The sequence below is a fragment of the Trachypithecus francoisi genome, unplaced genomic scaffold (genome assembly GCF_009764315.1).
Source record: "Trachypithecus francoisi isolate TF-2019V2 unplaced genomic scaffold, Tfra_2.0 Lachesis_group2, whole genome shotgun sequence".
Lineage (NCBI taxonomy): Eukaryota > Metazoa > Chordata > Mammalia > Primates > Cercopithecidae > Trachypithecus > Trachypithecus francoisi.
The window spans coordinates 103,282,410-103,305,404 of NW_022681465.1; the positions used below are offsets into that span (position 1 = coordinate 103,282,410).

General features: G+C 40.0%; 1 protein-coding gene across 1 annotated transcript in view; it reads left to right on the top strand.

The window, feature by feature from the left end:
• Positions 1–2,283: 2,283 nt before the first annotated feature.
• FCHO2 (FCH and mu domain containing endocytic adaptor 2) overlaps positions 2,284–22,995 on the top strand; it is a 136,744-nt gene continuing 116,032 nt past the window's right edge. The window contains exons 1-2 of the mRNA XM_033179844.1: positions 2,284–2,433; positions 15,609–15,700. Coding sequence (XP_033035735.1) covers positions 2,401–2,433; positions 15,609–15,700 — 125 coding nt within the window. The 5' untranslated portion in view covers positions 2,284–2,400. The remainder of the gene's footprint in view (positions 2,434–15,608; positions 15,701–22,995) is intronic.

Here is a 22,995-nt window from a genome sequence, read left to right on the forward strand (position 1 = left end):
GGCATATGAGCGAGCTACCCACTCAGGGGTTTATCTATGTTCTGCCAGAATGTATGTGCATCCCTGGAAACCTCACTTGAGAGTGCAGAAGGTGGCTGATACCATCCACACTCTTCGTATACTACACAGTCTTGTCTGAAATTTAGTCACCTTAATCATTGTTTACTATAAAGTTCCACAACTTAAATATCAGGCAATTACAGGATATGGTGTTTTGGCCCTAACGAACCTTGCAAATACCTGAAATACACAGAATACTTATCTTCATTCCAGGCCTACTCTTAAATTGTAGGGGAGCAGAAGAATACGAATGAAGGCCAGTAACTATTGTGAATACCATGCTAAATTGTCAGTAGGTTGTAGTCACACATTGGAACACTAACAAAAGGAAAATGTATGCTTGATACTACTGAGAAACAATACTTTGTTATGCAGGAATCTATAGCATTCAAGCTGAGAGGAAGGATTTGACAAGTTAATTTGTCTTCTTTCTTACCTAAGCCTTTCTGTTGCTCAAATTCTGACTCCAAAGCAGTCTCTGAAATGGGCAGCCATGCTATGTACAAATTTTCACTGCTTTTGGAGTTCACCGTTTGTTTTGAGGACATAAGACAAAAGATATGAAGAAGAGTTTTCCCGGAGCCTGAATAGTGTTCTTCATTGGGAGAGAGAATTTATGGTTATGAGCCAGTGTTCAGTATCAGATCACAAGTGGCAGAGGCACCCATGTGTGTGGTTTTTTAAAAATTAATGTGTGTGTGTGATACGTAAGTTCCTTTAAAGCGTGCAGTCCAGGATAGAAGTCTCTCTTGCCCAGGTCTAAGGGCGCGGGGGGTGGGGGGGTATGTGTGTGTGTGTGTGGGAGGAGTGCTTAGTGATACTAAGAATTTAATGCCAAATGTATTTGCTGTGTGACCTAGATGGCTGAATTTTTAAAAAAGTTCTTCAGCATTAAGAAAAATCCAGTTAGACTGATAGCTTAGAGAGCTGTAGCTTATTTCTAAGTTTGACTTCCCCAAAACTAAGTGTAAATGTCAGTGATATGAGGACTTTTTAAAGAAACAAAATAAACAGGATATACAAAAATAGAGCAACTATGGCCCATCTTGTTTCATCCCTTTTCATCTATGTCCTTACTCATATCCCTATCCATAATAAATGACTTTAAGAAAATCCTAGATGTTTTGCATCCTATATATTTCTAGCAAATATTCTTAAAAGTATGACCACAATACCATTATCCAATTATTTCCTATTCAACAAACACAATTTCACCTATGTGAAAGGCACCTCATGACTTTTACTTGAGGATGAAAATAATTTCTCAAAAAAAAAAAGAAAATAATTTCTCATGAATTGTTATCTTATGGGTGTTCATTGCTTTAAGTCGCCTGAGGAGGTATGTGATATGCTACACTAAATCTATTTGTAGGGCTTGGCTTCAAGCACTGAAGATTCTGGACCTAGCTGACCTGGTGACAGTGAACTTGAGACCTCTACTAGAGTTTAATTATTATTATTATTATTATTTAACTTTTGGAAAGCAAGGTGTAGGAAGGGGATTTAGTTTTTCCATTAGGTCGAGGCATGTTAAGACTTGTTTTTTTTTTCCAAAATGTTCAAGTTGCTAAGAGAACCATGGACTATGGGTCAGGAAGTCCGTCGGTTTCGGGTCACATTCCGCTCTCGCAGGCCTGCGGGCCGTCCTGGCTAGTCTGCTCCAGGCGTGCTAGAGGTCAGCGGCCGAGGCTGCACTCGGTGCCTGGGTCTCGCGCAGCTCCAGGGCTCTCAGGCGACACTGGGCGTTTCCTTTCCGGCTTCGGAAAGTTTTGTTTTGGTTCAAGGAAAGGCGCCCTGTTGACCAAAGGCTTCTCAGTCTCCTCCGGGTGGCCAGCGGCCAAGTTTCCTCCAGCCCAGTGAACCCAGACTATAATCCGTTCGAGATCCTCGAAGGCCGGGGAAGCGAGTCTTCTGAGGAGAGAGTGGGCAGCCAGTCTGCCGACTCCACAGACGCTGGCTGCCCTTTCTCTTCGCTCTGTCCCTGGGCCAGTGCCCGTCGCACCACAAACAGGGAAAGCAGTCTCCAGGGTGACTCCTCAAGGACCCAGTTCTCCACCATTCCTAAGAGAACACTCAACCCAGCCGCGCCCGGACTGCAGACAGATCCACCAACACCCGGGACTGGGACGGGGCGCATGCGCACACCGTGGCCGTGGCGTCTAAGTGCTCGCCCAGCGGCGGCAGCCGCTAGGTGGCGCATGCGCCCTGGAAGGTGCGGGCCGGTCTCTGGGAAGAAGGCGGCGGCGGCGGCGGCGAAAGGCGGGGGTGCTGTGGGGGCCGGGCCGTGTTTACACAGCGGCGGGCGGGCGCGGACACGGAACCTGGCGCGGCGGCGGCACGATGGTCATGGCGTATTTCGTCGAGAATTTTTGGGTAAGCTTAGGATGCTGGAAGTAGTGTGTTTCGAAGTCCAAGGCTTTTGGCGCCTGAGCTTGGCCTGCGTGCGCTTCGGGCGGCGGCGGCGGCGGCGGCGGCTTCTCCTCCGGCAGGGCGAGCGTCCTCAGTCCGCCGCTTGCCGCGTCCCGCCTGGGTGAGGTCCGGCGGGCGACCGGTCGCCAGCCTATAGGGACTCCCGGGCTCGCAGCCCTACTGGGGACGGGGGCTGTCACCGCGGCCCGGGAGCCCGCAGCGGGGCCGCCGGCCGCCGGGGCTGGGACAAAGCGCCGGATGGGGCGGGAGACGGGACCCAGCCCCACCGGAGGCTCCTGGCGCCGGGCGCGCTCCGCGCGGGGCGTGCGCGGCGACTCGGACGCGAAGGACGGGCCCGCGGCACGGCCGCCTCCCGCTGCGCCCTGGCTGGGAGCGCCGGGCGGAGGGGTTTTGCCTCCTGCCCTCAAATCGCTGACCCCCCATCTGAGCGATCACTTTTACCTCGGACCATTTCCACACCAAATCCAGTGCGGAGTTGGGCTGGACTAGCACTTCCTTTCAGCATCGCAGCTCGGCTCGTGGGTTTGCTCCCAGGACTTTGCCTCTGGGCCTGTTCACAAAGCGTTTAAAAGTTGGAATTTAATGTAACTGAACTCCTTGGGCTTAAATGCACGGAGACTTCCCCTTACTCCTCTGTGCTCCTTCCCCTTCCTCATTCTTTCCACCCCTTGTCTTAGGTCAGTATTAGATTCTTCTTTGAGAGTTTTTCCGACTCCCGGTGGAGTATTTTTCTGCAGTTATTGTTTTTTTTTTTTTTTTGTAATGGGAAGCACAGTTCAGCCATGTACAGGAAAGGAACGTGTTTACTCAGGTATCTTTCGTGAATCCCATTTTATGCCCTGACAGTTGCAAGTACTGCAATTCCATTTTCGTTGAGATTTAGACATATTTAAAGGGGTAATCTTTTAGCTAGTAAGGAGTGTATGTTAAATTCTTAATTCTAAGTGCCTCAAGCGTGGTCTTGGTTAGTAACCAAATCAGTTCATAGTTTAGTAACTTGAATGTACCTTGTTTTCCACAAAGAACGTATATACTAGACCTTAGGTGTTTTGTTTTTTAAACAGCTTTATTGAGTTCACATTCCATACCAATACACCCATTTAAAGTGTAGTACAATTCAGATTTTTCATATGTTCATAGAGTTGTGTAAACGTCACCACGTCAATTTTACAACAATTTCATTATCCCAGAAAGAATAATAGACCCATTAGTAGTCACTCCCCGTTTTCCCCCTGCCCCAGGCCTAGGCAACTAGTGTATTTTCTGCCTCTCTACATTTGTCTAGTCTGGATATATTCTATAAATGGGGCCATGGTGACTAGTTTCACTGAGTATAATGTTTTCAAAGTTTATCCATGATGTAGCATGTATCAGTACTAATTACTTTTTATGGCCAAATAATATTCCATTCCACATTTTATTAATATTTATCCAATCAGTGATGGACATCTGGTTGTTCCCACTTTTGGGTTATGAGTAATGCTGCCATGACCATTTTTGTATAAGTTTTTGTGTGAACGTATGTTTTCATTTCTTTTGGGATTGGGATTCCTGGGTCAAATCGTAGCTCTATGTTTAACATTTTGAGGAACTGCCATACTATTCTGAAGCGGTTGTAGCATTTTACAATCCCACCAGCAATGTCTGAGGGTTCCTCTCCACATGCGCAGCAACACTTATTTGTCCCTTTTATTATAATATAGTGGGTGAACGTGAAGTAGTATTAATATTGTGATTTGATTTGCATTTCTCTGATGCTTGACATCGCAGCTAATGATGTCAAGCATCTCTTCGTGTGCTTATTGCCTATTTTCTTTGGAGACATGTCTGTTTAGATTAATTGCCCATTTAAAAATTGGATTTTTTTAAATAATTGAGTTGTAAGAGTTTTTTTTAATATTCTGGATACACACCTTATCTGATACATAATGTGCAAACATTTTCTCCCATTCTGTGGGCTGCCTTTTCATTTTCTTGATGCTGCTCTTTGAAGTAACTCATAAGTTTTTAACTCTCATGAAGTCTTAGTGAAGTCCATCTTATCTATTTTTTCTATTACTTGTGCTTTTATTCTATCTAGGAAACCACTGCCTAACCCCAAAATTACTCCTGTGTTTTCTTGTAAGGGTTTTATAGTTTTAGTTCTTCTGTTTAGGTCTATGGTCCATTCGAAGTTAATTTTTGTGTATGGTGCAAGGAAAAGGTATAACTTCATTCTTTTGCAATTGTGTATCCAGTTGTCCCAGTACCATTTGTTGAAAAGGCTCATCTTTCCCCATTGAATTGTGGTATCATTGTCAAATATCAATCGACCAGAAATGTATGGATTTATTTCTGTATTTTCAATTCTGTTCCATTGTCTGTCCTTATAACAGCCAGTACTACACAATTTGGATTGCTATTGTTTGGATTACAAATTTGTTTTGTATAGCAAATTTGGAATCAGGAAGTATGAGTCCTCCAGATTTTTTCTTCTTTTTCCAGATTATTTTGACTACCTGGGTTACTTGCATTTCCACATGAATTTTAGGATTAGCCTGTCAATTTTAGGCATTAGGTTTTACAATGGCAATTTATAAAATGTTTATAAAGAGCATTTAAAAATTGATGCTCTTATAAATGTTTTGCATATTTTTTGATGCTTCAGTGTTTTTTAAGTTGCTAACTTAATTCCAAATTGCATCTTCACATTAAAAGTTATGTTTCATTTTCTGTTAATTGAGCTTTGAACATAGCCTTGTTGGATGTTTTTGGCTAATATGAATAATACTTCTCTGAGTATCTTTGTACACATTTTTATGTGCTTCTTGGGTATTCTCGTTAAAAGAGGAATGGGAATAAACTTCAATATTTGAATTCTGGAGAGACCTCCAAATCTAATTTATGTTTTAGTTTTTGCCTTCACTTTCACTATTGAAAACAAATAGTTAATAGACTGCATCTTATTTTATTTCCTGGTCTGGAATTGGGGCTGCGAGGAGGCTCAGTGAGCTAGGAAGCTCTAGGAATTAACTAAATAATTAACTTATGAGAATTTGATCGTTGTCGTTGTCGACTGGGCATGGTGGTTCACGCCGGTAATCCCAGCACTTTGAGAGGCTGAGGCCGGGGGATGGATTGAGCCCAAGACTTGGAGACCAGCCTGGACAACACAGTAGACCTTGTCTCTACGAAAATTTTAAAAAATTAGCCAGGTATGGTGGCATATGCCTGTAAGTCCCAGCTGCTTGTAAGGCTAAGGCGGGAAGATTGTTTGAGCCTGGGAGTTTAAGGTTGCAGTAAGTTATGATTGGTCACTGTACTCCATCCTGGGCAACAGAGTGAGACCCTGTCTCAAAAACAGAAAACAAAAAGTCACATATTTCAGAATCATTTATAAAATAATCCCTTAACATAGATAGCAATTTAACTCTTTCCTCTAGCGTTTAAAGTGGTACTATTAAAAGGAAATAAAATTGGCAAAATTCAAAACATCATGTTCTACATGATAAATATATATGGTTTTCATCAATTAAAAGATAATGGGAACCTTTAATGTTTTAGGTCTGTCTTGTCTGTCTTTCTTTTCTTTCCTTTCCCTTCCTTCCTTCCTTCCCATCCCTCCCTCCCTCCCTCCTCCCTCCCTCCTCCCTCCCTCCCTCCGTCCCTCCCTCCCTCCTCCCTCCCTCCCTTCCTTCCTTCCTTCCTTCCTTCTTCCTTCCTTCCTTCCTTCCTTCCTTTTCTTTTTTTTTTTGAGTTGCAGTCTCACCGTGTTGCCCAGGCTGGCATGCAGTGGCATGAGCATGGCTCACTGCAGCTTTGACCACCCAAGCTCAAATGATCTTCCCACCTCAGCCTTCCGAGTAGGTGGGACCACAGGTACAGGCCACCATGCCCAGCTAATTTTTAAATTATTTGTAGAGATGAGATCTCACTATGTTGCCCAGGCTGGCCTTGAACTCCTGGGCTCAAGCCATGCTCCCGCCTCAGCTTCCCAAAGTGCTGGGATTACAGGGCTGAGCCACTGTGCCCAATCAAAATTTTAGGTTTCTAATCAAACAACCTGTTAATTGTTTTCTCCCCCACATATATAAAGACAAACCTTTTTTGTTGTGACATTTCTTTAGAAGAAAATTTGAATCTTTGAAACTGTCTTCAGGCTCTTTTGAAAGCAGCACATTCTTCCTTTTTCTTTAAAGTATAGGTTTTGTCAATTAAAATTATGTGCTAAATTGAAAATTCGTTTACTTAATACTGTACTTTAAAGGAAAAAATTATTCAAAACTTTCTACAGAACAGGTTTTTGTTATTGATAAGTCAGTTTTTGCCACAAAGTATAGCACCATTGATAATCAAGCTGAAATTGGACAGCAAAATTAAAATTGGACAGCAAAAATAATTTTGATAGTAGAAATTCACACAATTGCTTTTAATATGTAAAAACAATTGTTTTTACATAATTAAATATTATGTAACTTTGAAAAGATATTGTAAAAGATTATGTAACTTTAAAAAGATACTGATCAGTATTACAGTGAGGAAGTGTCGATGCTGCTGCTTTCTCAAAGGAATAATTGAGTACAAGTTTGTAATCTTGAGATTATAGCAACATTGCAATATAATAATTAAAAAGGCATTATATTTGTATGTAAACCCAGATTATTAAGCAAAAAACCTTAAAAGAATGCATTTCATAGGTAATTATTACTTAAGGGGGGACAAATAAGTATGTAAAACATACCTGAGTTGAATCACTTATAATCTTCATTTTACATAGTAATCCCAATCTATATATGATATGAAGCATTCACCCAAAGACACTAAGTAGTATTCTTTTTTTTTTTGACACGGAGTCTCGATGTTTCCCAGGCAGGAGTGCAGTGGCGCGATCTTGGCTCACTGCAAGCTCCGCCCCCCCCGGGTTCAAGCTATTCTCCTGCCTCAGCCTCCGAGTAGCTAGGACTACAGGTGCCTGCCACCACGCCTGGCTAAGTTTTTGTATTTTTAGTAGAGACGGGGTTTCACCATGTTAGTCAGGATGGTCTCAATCTCCTGACCTCATGATCCGCCCACCTTGGCCTCCCAAAGTGCTGGGATTACAGGCATGAGCTTCAGTGCCCAGCCAGTAGTATTCTTTAGTATGTATCACGTTGTAATGAGCTGAGATTTTTAGTTAGGTGACTTTTTCCAGAGGTTATCTGTAGTCAGCACATCAAAAATGAGCAAACAACAATTAGGTATTTTTATCCTGAAGTTTTTCCTTACTTCTTTTACTGATTAACTGTACAGAAGTCTCCTTTTACTTGATTTCATTGGTTTGTTATATTTTGATTTAAAATTAAATTGGAGCATTGGTTATATATCCAAAATTTGATTTATCATTACTTGGATAAGCTGAGAGAATTAAAATGTATTTTAAAATTCTGGAATTGCTATTATTAGGTCTTTGGGATAAAAAATATTATTATATGCTTATCTAATCTAAATTTCGTATCCTTGGGGAGAGACTAACACACATTCTTTGGGGTTATGTGTCCATATGAAATTTTAAAATATATATCTTTAGCAAATTGGTTGAGGTGACTATATTTGAAACCCAGAATACAGGCTTTTTATTACTTGAAAGTTCCAAATATTGTAGTTTGGGATACCTGCTTTTAGGATATGATCCCATCAGATGACATACCAAAACAAAATCTGTATATCTGTATATATTTATACATTAACAGATTTGCAAATTTTACATGGAGTAATATTTAAAAGGTATAAGAGGGAGTAAATCTTTCTCTTTTTCTCTGGTAATCAAGATCTCCCTAAAGGCAATCACCATTACCAATTTCTTAGGTGATTTTCCAGAGATAAGACCAAATAACATACACTCCACTAGGTTAAAATGTATTATTGTATAACTGTTAGCAAGTTAGCCAGGCCCAACTTGTTCCAGTTGCAACAAGCTATGAAATTGAAGACTACAGATTCATTTAACTTGATGCAGAAGACTTGACAGTAGACATTATAAAATTACAGTGTTTTAGATTGCACTAAATTTTATTGTGAGGTCCTTAGAATTTTTTAAGGATTGTGATTTGTTTTATATTTTTGCCTTAATTATAGGAGAAATTTGGAAGTGAAAATTGATACTGATTTAGTTTGTATATGTTCAGTTCAGGGGGAGGATTTTAGGAACTTTGACATTTGAAAGGATATAAATTTGATGTCTGCATTCTTTTTCAGCCCTACTCATTAAATCCTAAATGCTGTAATCCTTTCAGAACCACTTAAATTATTTAAGCAAAGGATGAGGGAACGGTTGTGCTTTAAATCATCCTGCACATGTGGCTAATATAAGCCCTTTGAAAGTAGTTTTTTGAGTCATTGGGGTATCTCCTGAGATTATCCATCCTGATGTCATAATTCTAGAATAGTTAACAGAAGCACCCTTAGAAATTCAAGCGGAAATAGGATCCTATGGAGACTTAAAAAGGAACGGGAATAAGGACTTGGCTTTCAGTTTTCTTAGTGTGGAAACATTAAAGAATATTAGAGTTGGGCCAGGTGCGGTGGCTCATGCCTGTAATCCCAGCACTTTGGGAGGCTGAGGTGGGCAGATCATGAGGTCAAGAGATCAAGACCATCCTGGCCAACATGGTGAAACCTCGTCTCTACTAAAAATACAAAAATTAGCTGGGCATGGTGGTGCGCACCTGTAGTCCCAGCTACTCGGGAGGCTGAGGCAGGAGAATTGCTTGAACCCGGGAGGCAGAGGTTGCAGTGAGCTGAGATTGGGCCACTGTACTCCAGTTGGGTGACAGAGCAGGACTCCGTCTCAAGAAAAAAAAAAAAAAAGGTTATTAGAACTGAGAACTGGAAGAATTTTAGTAGCTGTCTGGTCCAAAAAGATAAGTATAAATTGCTGTGATGTGGGGAGAAACAAAAACAACAGCATGACAGCAACTGAGACCTGAGATATCTACTATATTGATAAATGTGCTAGAGGATGTTGCTGGAATGGCCAGAGTCAGAATTAAACTGGAAAGTGTTAAAGTGTTTGGTAAAGTTGAGGAGATAGTCATGCTCCCTGATGAATTTGCAGGAGTGAAGGTTATGGGAGATATATCAAGCATGTTTGCTTGACTTTAGGGAAAAGATAGGAAGGTATAATATAAGTAAATATAAGTAAAGCAAATTAGTGGTGGTGGTGGAGCCTTAAGACCAAGGAGAGTGAGTTTTCAGTTGGTTGAAACAATAACCACAAGTGTACATGGTTTTCCATTTTAGTTAAAACCAGTATCATGTGATAGGTAAAACACAGAAGAATACGGAACACAAATTGCCTATAGCCTCTCCCTCTACCCTTATGATTTTCTTTAGAAATACAAAATTCAGGCCGGGCGCGGTGGCTCAAGCCTGTAATCCCAGCACTTTGGGAGGCCGAGATGGGCGGATCACGAGGTCAGGAGATCAAGACCATCCTGGCTAACATGGTGGAACCCCGTCTCTACTAAAAATACAAAAAACTAGCCCGGCGAGGTGGCGGGCGCCTGTAGTCCCAGCTACTTGGGAGGCTGAGGCAGGAGAATGGCGTGAACCCGGGAGGCGGAGCTTGCAGTGAGCTGAGATCCGGCCACTGCACTCCAGCCTGGGCGGCAGAGCGAGACTCCGTCTCAAAAAAGCAAAAAAAATGAAAAGAAAAGAAATAAAAATTCAAGATAGATTCTACCATGTGGTTGTGTGTGTTCGTATTTTCAGTTGGTATTACCGTCCGGTATTTTTCTCATGTGAATAAGCATTCTTTGAATAGGTTTCCATGGAATGGAGATAGGCTGTAATTTTTTTCTTTTATTATTATTATTATTTTTTCTTTTCTTTTTTTGAGACGGAGTCTCGCTCTGTCGCCCAGGCTGGAGTGCAGTGGCCGGATCTCAGCTCACTGCAAGCTCTGCCTCCCGGGTTTATGCCATTCTCCTGCCTCAGCCTCCCGAGTAGCTGGGACTACAGGCGCCCGCCACCTCACCCGGCTAGTTTTTAAAAATTTTTAAAAATTTTTTAGTAAAGACGGGGTTTCACCGTGTTAACCAGGATGGTCTCGATCTCCTAACCTCGTGAACCGCCCGTCTCGGCCTCTCAAAGTGCTGAGATTACAGGCTTGAGCCACCACGCCCGGCCTTTTTTTTTTTTTTAAGACAGGGTCTTCCTCTGTCGCCCAGGCTGGAGTGCAGTGGCCCCATCACCATCAGAGCTCACTGCAGTCTTGAGCTCCTGGGCTCCAGGAATCCTCTTGCCTTAGCCTCTGGAGTGACTAGAACTACAGGCGCATGCCACCACACCCCGCTAATTTTTTTAAAATTTTGTAGGGACGAGGTCTTTGCTATGTTACTTAGGCTGGTCTCAAACTCTTAGCCTCAAGCGCTCCTCCTGCGTCAGCCTCCCAGAGTGCTGGGATTACAAGTGTGAGCCACCACACCTGACCAGATAGGCTGTAATCTTCTTTAATCATTCCTATTTTGTGTGGGAACTTCCAGTTTGTTTTTTTTTGTTTGTTTGTTTATGAATTACAAGGACTGGAGATTTAAGTACTGATGTGAACAAGATGCCAGTTTAAGAAAGTAGCCTTCTGTCTCTTTGCAGGCATAGATTGAAGAGCTGAGAAAACTGAAATTGTTGGTTTAGTTTTTTTATTTCGAAAGTAATGAAAAATACTTTCATTTATAGAACATTACAGAAAACGCAAAAGATATAAAAATTAAAAAATTATCTTAACTACTGTTTGCTTCTGTAGTTTTTTCTCAACCCATATAATATTTATTTAGATAGCTTTAAGGATTTGACTAACTGGAAGAGGTGAACTATAAAAGATTAGAGAAGAATATCTGAGAGATGAGAAAAACAATTTTTTGAAAGGTAGTAAGATTTCTTTCCTTCAGTTGGCCAGCAAATATGTTTGAGTCACTATTGTACCTGCATCAAATCATTCTGAGTGCCTATTCTGCATACTTTATTTTATTTTTATTTATTTAGAGACTGAGTCTCACTCACAGTTTTGCTCAGGCTGGCATGCAGTGGCATGATCTCGGCTCTCTGCAACCTCTGCCTCCCGGGTTCAAGTGATTCTCCTGGCTTAGCCTCCCGAATAGCTGGGATTACAGGGACACATCACCACACCTGGCAAATTTGTAAAATATTTTAGTGGGGATGGGGTTTCACCATGTTGACCAGGCTGGTCTTAAACTCCTGACTGCAGGTGATCCACCCGCCTTGGCCTCCGAAAGGGCTGGGATTACAGGCGTGAGCTACCGCGCCCGGCTGTTCTATATATTTTAGTCACTATTTTCTATATTAGCAATATCTTGCCAGTGGTCTGCAGAGTACCTTTAATGATCATGACTAAAAATGTCAACATACGGTTGTCTCCCCTATCCATAATTTCACTTTCCATAGTTTCAGATCTGAGGTCAACTGCAGTCTGAAAATATTAAATGGAAAATTCCAGAAGTAATTCATAAGCATTAAATTTTGAGCTGTTCTGAATAATGTGATGAAATCTCACTGTGTCCTGCTTGGGATGTGAATCATCCCTTTGTCCAGGGCATCCATAGTGTATACCCTTCCTGCCCGTTAATCACTGAGTAGCCATCTTGGTTGTCAGATTACAAAAAAAACAGTATATAAAGGGTTTGTGACCAGTATATAAAGGATTCGTGACTATCCATGGTTTCAGGCATCCCGTAGGGGTCTTGAAACATCCCCTGTGGAGAAGAGGGGACTACTGTACAAATAGAATGTTGATGAGAAGAGATCGTAACTTATGGTAGAATGTCCTGTATACTTGTAGAAAAATTGTTTGCATACATAGGCATACGTTAGAGATATTGTGTGTTCAATTCAAACAACCACAATGAAGCAAGTCACAAACTTTCCTGGTTTTTCAGTGCATGTAAAAGTTATGTTTACACTATGTTATTTACATGATACTGGTGTATTGTGTGCAATAGCATTTTATCTAAAAATATATATCCCTTAATTAAAAAATACTTTATTGCTAATGCTAACACTGGGAAGAAGTGAGCACATGCTATTGGAAAAAAGATATCGATAGACTTGCTTGACACAGGATTGCCACAAACCTCCAATTTGTAAAAATGCAGTATTTTCAAAGTGCAGTAAAGCAAAGCTCAATAAAAGGAAGTGCAGTAAAATGAAGTGTGCCTGTGTTTTACCTCCAGCTCCCTAGCAGTTTTCAAGGCCAAAATGGCACTGGAGAGCTGTCATTGCATGTCTGTTGGGTTCTCATTAAAGTGTAGCTACAGGTTCTTCACTAAAGAGGCTATTCTTCAAGGAAAAAAATCTTTAGGATTAGTAAAATGTTTTATGGTGTTTTTCAGAGAAGTCAAGACAGTGAGACTGTATCAAAAATATTAATGTTATATTGTGCATTGACTTGTCCAGGGTTATCTAGTAAATGTCCATAAGAGCTAAATTAAAAGGAAAATGTAGACAAGGTAGGAAGTGATAGTGTTTATTTATTTTTGAGGTGGTTTAGAGTTGAGAGGGAGGTTAGGCATGTTATTGGTGTTTGCAGGATAGTACCTCCTGACCCTTCTCTTACGCCGCCAAAGAACTTTTTGAAAAATTAAAAATGAAACTTGGTAAAACCAATTTTTAATAATCTATCTTCTGCCTGTTTTTCCAATCTTAGACTCACCAAAAGTGAATGCCGGCCACATGCAGTGGCTCACACCTGTAATCCCAGCACTTTGGGAGGCCAAGGTGGGAGGATTGTTTGAGGCTAGGAGTTGGAAGACCAGCTTGAGCAACATAGCGAGACCCTGTTTCTGTAAAAACTTTTTTTAAAAAACTGAATGCTATCCAGGTTTTTTATTTTTAGTGTCTAATTTACTGTTACTCTTAAAAAGTTCACCGAAGGAGAAGTTTCAAACCCTTATCTTTGTCTTTTTCTTTTTTTAGAGACAGGTTCTCACTTTGCCCAGGCTGGTCTTGAACACCTGGCCTCAAGCAGGCCTCCTTGCTCAGCCTCTGGAATAGCTGGGATTATAGGCACAAGCCCCCAACAATAAACTTTTTTAAAAATCTGAAACGTGTAAAGTTGCAGAAGCCAAATGGAAATGTTTGGATTCACAAGAGACTGTGGTTTTATGTTGTATTCTTCTTGATAAATGGAAATGGTTATTCAAAATGCTAAGGGTACTGTTTATATTATCTTGTTACAGATATGACATTTTAATTTGTGATATGTAGGCAAACTAATTACTAGCTACATTGAGTTTATCAGGAAGCACTTCAACATAGCTGGAAGTTCTTATGCTTTCTGTTTTCAGTGGACTGTGGAAAAATCAAATTTTGGATTATGTAACACTTGCTTATGGTACTGCTTTTCCAACAAATATATTCCATTTTTCATTATTTCATTTTCACTAAAGAAAAATAAAAACTGCTGCCTGTAAAGAGAGTTTTTAAACCTAGTGTATCAGTTGTCTTTTATTTCATCGAACAAATTGACATTTCTGAGGTTATCTTTATGATTTACTAATTTAGTATTCATAGGATTAAACAGCAGTAGAGGTTTTCCAGGATTGTGTAGTGATCTATTCTGTTAATATCTCATTAATTAGCCTGGGCGCAGTAGCTCACACCTGTAATCCCAGCACACTGGGAGGCCAAGGCAGGTGTAGTGTTTGAGGCTGGGAGTTCGAGACCTGCCTGGCCAACATGGCAAAACCCTATCTCTTCTAAAAATACAAAAATTAGCCGGACGTGGTGGTGCACACCTGCAATCCCAGCTACTTGGGAGGCTGAGGCATGAGAATCGCTTGAACCCGGGACAGGGAGGTAGCAGTGAGCCATAATTGCATGTCTGCACTCCAGCCTGGATGACAGAGTGAGACTGTCTCAAAAACAAAAACAAACAAATGAAAATCCTATTAATTAAAAACTAGCAAATAGCCTGTTATTTCTCTTTTGTTAAATTTTATCTATTTTCTCACTTCTCAAGTTAAGTTTACTGAAAGATCTAAGTATTTTGTGATACTCAATGCTGATATGACTTAAGTACTTTACTGTCTTAATTCAGAAATCAAGATTTAATAATTTTAAAGCACAAACTCCAAATTAAATGATCAGGAATTTCTTACTGTGTGTTAAAGAAATTGAAATGGGATTTGGTAATATGTTTTGAAAGGTCCATGTTTATCTTTTCTTAATTATGCTGCATATTCCTTAAAATTTCATACTTTTTTTTTGTTGTTTTTTTTGACAGAGTCTCACCCTGTCTCCCAGGCTGGAGTGCAGTGGTGTGATTTCGGCTCACTGCAACCTCCACCTCCTGGGTTCAAGCGATTCTCCTGTTTCATCCTCCTGAGTAGCTGGGATTACAGGTGCATGCCACCACACCCGGCTAATTTTTGTATTTTTAGCTGAGATGGGATTTCACCATGCTGGACAGGCTGGTCTAGAACTCCTGACCTCAAGTGATCCGCCCGCCTCTGCCTCCCAAAATGCTGGATTACAGGCATGAGCCACCACACTACCACACCCAGCCTCATACTTAATTTTTTTTGTTTGTTTGTTTTGAGATGGAGTCTAGTTCTGTCACCCAGGCTCAAGTGCAATGGCGCAGTCCCGGCTCACTGCAAGCTCCGCCTCCCAGGTTCACGCCATTCTCCTGCCTCAGCCTCCCCTTGGCTGGGACTACAGATGCCCTCTACCACACCCGGCTAATTTTTTGTATTTTAAGTAGAGACAGGGTTTCACCATGTTAGCCCGGATAGTCTTGATCTCCTGACCTCATGATCCACCTCGGCCTCCCAAAGTGCTGGGATTACAGGTGTGAGCCATCGCTCCTGGTCACAACTTAATTTCATTAATTGTACTTTTATGGGTGATTACAAAGTGTATGCATATTTGTGTGTATGTAGGTATATGTAGTTAATTGTAAACTTTATTAAAGCATATAATATTGTTTTATACTGTTTAAAATCATACAATAAATGAGAATAATTAAATTAAGGAAAAACACCTCACCAGAGCACAGGATTGCATGTTAGTTAGTGTTGGCTTTTTATATTCTCAAGTCATTTTTATCTTTTTTTTTTTGTGAAACTAAAAATCTTTTTAAATTTTAGGGGGAAAAAAATAGTGGCTTTGATGTCCTCTACCATAATATGAAACATGGACAGATATCAACTAAAGAACTAGCAGATTTTGTAAGAGAACGGTATGTATTTTTTAAATAAGTAATTTGTTTAACAAATTAATAGCAATTTAAATTTTAGAATATAAATAATGGAGAAAACTTTATTTGGATGTGGAATAAAGCAATCCTTGTTTTAAAATATGTACTGTAATTGTATCTATCTATTATATCTATCATCTACACAGCTGAGGGCTCTATAGTGGCTCAAAGTGGCATTGTTAAACCCCTGGTTTGCAGATTCCTGCTTGAAAATATTACGTACATATTTTTCACTGGATATGCTAGCAAGGTGATATAATAAAGTTGAGAAGTTTGTAGGATAACGCATTAACATTTGTTAAACATGCTAAAATAATTAGAAAAGATTATGTTTTCTGAACTTCAGTTTAATTTTATGTTTTTGTAACTTTTATTTTTAAAAGTCCTAAGTATATATTTTAAAATCTTGCAAATTTATAAAATGTGATTGTCTTTAAGAGTCTTAGAATATAGGGAATTTAAAAGCTATTAAGATTAAATATAATTTGATTATGATTCAAAATCAAACAGAACTCAAAAACTGCTATCCTACTAACTTAAAGCTGTTTTGTGGCTACCCCAACTTAGTAATTATTTATATGAACACATTTAAAATCTTTACCTTGATAATACAGGGATACTTTGGCTTTAAATTTAATACTGCATTTATTCATGTATTCTTTCAACAATATATATCCCATCGGTGCTGTGTACCAGGTACTTGTCTGGATTATGGGAATATAGTGGTTAAGATACAGCTTCTCCCTTCATGGAGTTTACAGACTGGTAGGAATTGGGGAATAAACTATTATATAAGTTCAGTTCTTTTCTTACTTTCCCCTCTCTACTGGAATCAACAAGCAATGCAAAAGCTCAAGTGCTCTGGGTAAGGCTTTTCTTCCTCTGGGCTTCTACATCATCATTGGCAGGAGGAGAGGAAAGGAAAGGCCGCAGAACTCTGCATCTCTTGGCATGTTCCTTAGCCTTCCCTCTTCCCCTACACCTCACTATTATCACTGTCTGCTTTGGAACCATCAGGGCAGATATTCTTATGCCTTTGAGCCCTGTTTATGTTAGTCATTGTAAGAAGTCCAGGACTCCTGGGTCATCCTTCCTTTGCCCAGAATCTATCCCTTTGTGATTCTTTGGGCAGTGAGACAATCCCTCCTACTTCCCTTTTACTACCTTATTTTTCTCCATAGTGTGTATAACCATCTGATAAAAGTGATATTTATTTATTTTTCTGTCTCTTCCCACTAGAATATAAACCCAACAAGGGCAGGAATTTTTGTCTTCTTTTGTTTATTTTGTCTTTTTGCTCTATTTATGCACTTGTGATAGTGCTTGGCACTTGGTAGGCCCTCAGTAAAGGTTTTTCCATGGAATGAATCTCTAACTTCATTATGCTGATCCCAACTATCATTATTTTTGCCTGAACTTCAGCAGTAGCTCCTAACTGCTCTATCTACATTCGTTCTTGTTTTCCTACAACTTACTCTCTGTACTGTAGTTGGAGTGGTTTTTTTTGAGCTATAGTACAGATCAGTTTGTTACCTTTTCTCTTTCAGCCATCTCAAGGGCTCTTAAGATATGCCTGCATTGTCTGACCCTCAAACTATCTTTCAGGTCTTATTGTTCCAGGCTCTCTGCTAGGCGTGGGATACAACAGAATATTGTCTCACAGGAGAACATAGAAACAGTTAACAAAGATGAGTAGTAACAAAACTGCATACATAGTACAAAGAGATATATGAATTACAGGCTGCTCCTTATTCTTTCCACTCCAGAGATATTGGGTATCTTATGGAAAGACTTCCTCTGTCTAGTCCAGGCTTTGTAAATACCTATTCTTCTCCACCTAGTTAATGCCTACTTATTCTTTGGAGCTCAGCAATGTGGTCACTGCTCTTAGGATGCCTTTCCTAATCTCTCTGACTAGGTCAAAAACACCTAATATAATTTTTTGTTACATCACCTATCTCTTTGTAGTATTTATAAAATTTGGTGATTATTTATTTTTATTTGTTTTTATGTTCCTCTGTGAAACAGTATTCATTTGTATCCCAGTGGCTAGCACAGAGCCTGGAACAATAGGATAATCATATTTCTTGAAGGACTGAATGAGAAAGGAAAAAATGTAAACTTTGTATACATTATCTGATTGATTGATTGATTGATTTGAGACAGAGTCTAGCTCTGCCATCCAGGCTGGAGTGCAGTGGCCCAGTCTCTGCTCACTATAACTTCCATCTCCTGGGTTCAAGCAATTCTTGTGCCTCAGCCTCCCAAGTAGCTGGGATTATAGCCCTGCGCCACCATGTCTGACTGATTTTTGTATTTTTCTTTTTTTTTTTTTTGAGACAGAGTCTCACTCTGTCACCGAGCCGAGGCTGGAGTGCAGAGGTGCGATCATGGCTCACTGCAACCTCCCTGTCCTGAGTTCAAGCGATTCTTGTGCCTCAGCCTCTTGAGTAGCTGGGACCACAGGCATGCGCCACCATGCCTGGCTAATTTTTGTAAATTTTGTCGAGACGGAGTTTCGCCATGTCGGCCAGGCTGGTCTGGAACGCCTGACCTCAGGTGATCCGCCATCTTGACCTCCCAGAGTGTTGGGATTACAGGTGTGAGCCACTGTGCCTGGCCAGGCTCATTTCATTTTAGTACTGAATACTATTCTGTTGTCTGGATATACTACATTTTATCCACTAACTTACTCAGGGACATCTTGGTTGCTTCCAAGTTTTGGCAATTATGAATAAAGCTGCAGTAAACATCTGTGTGCAGGTTTTCGTGTGATCGTAAGTTTTAATTAAATTAAAGTTTAAATACCAAGGAAGGCAGTTACTTGATTATATGGAAAGAATATGTTTAATTTTGTAAGAAACTCATCTTCCAAAGTGACAATACCATTTTGCATTTTAACTAGCAATGAATGAGAGTTTCTGTTGCACCATATCCTTGCCAGCATTTGGTGTGGTCAGTATTCTAGATTTTGGTTGTTCTAATAAGTGTATAGTGGTATCTTATCATTGTTTTAATTAGCATTTTCCTGATGACATGTGATGTGGAGCATCTTTGCTTTTAATTTTTTTTTTTTTTTTGTAGAGGCAGGGTCTCACTATGTTTCCCAGGCTAGTCTCTAACTCCTGACCTCAAGTGATCCTCCCTCCCCAGCCTTGCAAAGTGCTGAGATTATAGGTGTGAGCCACTGCACCTGGCTTTTTTGTTGTTGTCAAGATGGGGGTCTCACCATGTTGCCCAGGCTGGTCTTGAACTCCTGGTCTCAAGTAGTCTTCCCGCCACAGTCTCCCAAAGCACTAGGATTACAGGAGGGAACCAGCACACCTGTCCTCCATCTTTTCATATGCTTATTTGCCAGCTGTGTATCTTCTTTAGTGAGGTATCCATTAAGGTCTTTGGCCCATTTTTGTTTTTAATAGGGTTGTTTGTGTTCTTATTAATTTTTAAAAATTTTTTGATTATACTTTAAGCCCTGGGATATATGTGCGGAATGTGCAGGGTTGTTACATAGGTATACATGTGGTTTACCATGGTGGTTTGCTGTACCCATCAACCTGTCATCCACATTAGGTGTTTCTCCTAATGCTATCCCTCCCCCAGCCCCCCAGCCTCCAACCCCCCAACAGGCCCTGATGTGTGATGTTCCCCTCCCTGTGTCCATGTGTTCTCATTGTTCAACTCCCACTAATGAATGAGAACATGTGTTTGGTTTTCTGTTCTTGTGTTAGTTTGCTGAGAATGATAGTTTCCAGCTTCATCGATGTCCCTGCAAAGGACATGAACTCATCCTTTTTTATGGCTGCATAGTATTCTATGGTGTATATGTGCCACATTTTCTTTATCCAGTCTGTCACTGATGTGCATTTGGGTTGGTTCCAAGTCTTTGCTGTTGTGAACAGTGCTGCAATAAACATACGTGTGCATGTGTTTTTATAGAATGATTTATAATCCTTTGGGTATATAGCCAGTAATGGGATTGCTGGGTCAAATGGTATTTCTGGTTCTAGATCCTTGAGGAATTGCCACATTGTCTTCCACAATCGAACTAATTTACACTCCCACCAACAGTGTAAAAGTGTTCCTATTTCTCCACATCCTCTCCAGCATCTGTTGTTTCCTGACTTTTTAATGATGGGTATTCTAACTGTCATGAGATGGTATCTCATTGTGGTTTTGATTTGCATTTCTCTAATGACCAGTAATGATGAGCTTTTTTTCATATATTTCTTGGCTGCATAAATGTCTGCTTATGAGAAGTGTCTGTTCATATACTTCGCCCACTTTTTGATGGGGTTGTTTTTTTCTTGTAAATTTAAATTCTTTGTAGATTCTGGGTATTAGCCCTTTGTCAGATGGATAGATAGTAAAAATTTTCTCCCATTCTGTAGGTTGCCTGTTCACTCTGATGATAGTTTCTTTTGCTGTGCAGAAGCTCCTTAGTTTAATTAGATCTCATATGTCAGTTTTGGCTTTTGTTGCCATTGCTTTCGGTGTTTTAGTCGTGAATTCTTTGCCTATGCCTATGTTCTGAATGGAATTGCTTAGGTTTTCTTCTAGGGTTTTTATGGTTTTAGGTCTTACGTTTAAGTCTTGAGCCCATCTTGAGTTAATGTTTTGTATAAGGTGTAAGGAAGGGGTCCAGTTTCAATTTTCTGCATATGGCTAGCCAGTTTTCCCAACATCATTTGTTAAACAGGGAATCCTTTCCCATTACTTGTTTTTGTCAGGTTTGTCAAAGATCAGATGGTTGTAGATGTGTGGTGTTATTTCTGAGGCCTCTGTTCTGTTCCATTTGTCTATATATCTGTTTTGGTACCAGTACCATGCTGTTTTGGTTACTGAAGCCTTGTAGTATAGTTTGAAGTCAGGCAGAGTGATGCCTCCAGCTTTGTTCTTTTTGCCTAGGATTGTCTTGGCTATACGGGCTCTTTTTTGGTTCCATATGAAATTTAAAGTAGTTTTTTCTAATTCTGTGAAGAAAGTCAGTGGTTGCTTGATGGGGATAGCCTTGAATCTATAAATTACTTTGGGCAGTATGGCCATTTTCACGATATGATTCTTCCTATCCATGAGCATGGAATGTTTTTCCATTTGTGTCCTTTCTCATTTCCTTTAGCAGTGGTTTGTAGTTCTCCTTGAAGAGGTTCTTCACATCTCTTGTAAGTTGTATTCCTAGGTATTTTATTCTCTTTGTAGCAATTGTGAATGCGAGTTCACTCATAATTTAGCTCTCTGTCTATTATTGGTGTATAGGAATGCTTGTGATTTTTGCACATTGGTTTTGTATCCTGAGAATTTGCTGAAGTTGCTTATCAGCTTAAGGAGACTTTGGGTTGAGACGATGGGGTTTTCTAAATATACAATCATGTCATCTGCAAACAGAGGCAATTTGACGTCCCCTTTTCGTATTTGAATACCTTTATTTTTTTCTCTTTCCTGATTGCCCTGGCCAGAACTTCCAATACTATGTTGAATAAGAGTGGTAAGAGAGGGCATCCTTGTTTTGTGCTGAATTTCAAAGGGAATGCTTCCAGTTTTTGCCTGTTCAGTATGATATTGGCTGTGGGTTTGTCATAAATAGCTCTTATTGTTTTGAGATACGTTACACCAATACCTAGTTTATTGAGCATTTTTAGCATGAAGGGCTGTTGGATTTTGTTGAAAGTCTTTTCTGCATGTATTGAGATAATCATGTGGTTTTTGTCATTGGTTCTGTTCATGTGATGGATTACATTTATTGATTTGCGTATGTTGAACTGGCCTTGCATCCCAGGGATGAAACTGACTTGATCGTGGTGGATAAGCTTTTTGATGTGCTGCTGGATTTGGTTTGCCAGTATTTTATTGAGGATTTTCACGTTGATGTTCATCAGGGATATTGGCCTGAAATGTTCTTTTTTTTTGTTGTATCTTCCACATTTTGGTATCAAGATGATGCTGGCTTCATAAAATGAGTTAGGGAGGAGTCCCTCCCTCTTTTTCTGTTGTTTGGAATAGTTTCAGAATGAATGGTACCAGCTCCTCTTTGTACCTCTGGTAGAATTTGGCTGTGAATCTGTCTGGTCCTGAGCTTTTTTTGGTTGGTAGGCTATTAATTACTGCCTCAATTTCAGAGCTTGTTATTGATCTATCCAGGGATTCTACTTTTTCCTGGTTTAGTCTTGGGAGGGTGTATGTGTCCAGGAATTTATCCATTTCTAATAGATTTTCTAGTTTATTTGTATAGAAGTATTTCTAGTATTCTCTAACGGTAGTTTGTAATTCTGTTGGATCAGTGGTGATATCCCCTTTATCATTTTTTAATGCGTCTATTTGATTCTTCTCTCTTTTCTTCTTTATTACTCTTGCTCGCGGTCTGTTTTGTTGATCTTTTCAAAAAACCAGCTCCTGGATTCATTGATTTTTTTGAAGGGTTTTTCGTGTCTCTATCTCCTTCAGTTCTGCTCTGATCTTAGTTATTTCTTGTCTTCTGCTAGCTTTTAAATTTGTTTGCTCTTGCTTCTCCAGTTCTTTTAATTGTGATGGTAGGGTGTCAATTTTAGATCTTTCCTGCTTTCTCTTGTGGGCATTTAGTGCTATAAATTTCCCTCTAAACACTGTTTCAGCTGTGTCCCAGAGATTCTGGTACGTTGTGTCTTTGTTCTCATTGGTTTCAAAGAACTTATTTCTGCCTTAATTTCATTATTTACGCAGTAGTGATTCTGGAGCAGGTTGTTCAATTTCCCTGTAGTTGTGCAGTTTTGAGTGAGTTTCTTAATCCTGAGTTATAATTTGATTGCACTGTGGTCTGAGAGACTGTTATGATTTCCCTTCTTTTGCATTTGCTGAGGAGTGTTTTACTTCTAATTATATGGTCAATTTTAGAATAACTGTGATGTGGTGCTGAGAAGAATGTATATTCTGTTGATTTGGGGTGAAGGGTTCTGTAGATGTCTATTAGGTCCGCTTGGTCCAGAGCTGAGTTCAAGTCCTGAATATCCTTGTTAATTTTCTGTCTCGTTGATCTGTCTAATATTGACAGTGGGGTGTTAAAGTCTCCCAATATTATTGTGTGGGAGTCTAAGTCTCTTTGTGGGTCTCTAAGCACTTGCTTTATGAATCCGGGTGCTCCTGTATTAGCTGCATATATATTTAGGATAGTTAGCTCATCTTGATGCATTGATCCCTTTACCATTATGTAATGGCCTTTGTCTCTTTTGATCTTTGTTCATTTAAAGTCTGTTTTATCAGAGACTAGGATTGCAACCCCTGCTTGTTTTTGCTTTCCATTTGCTTGG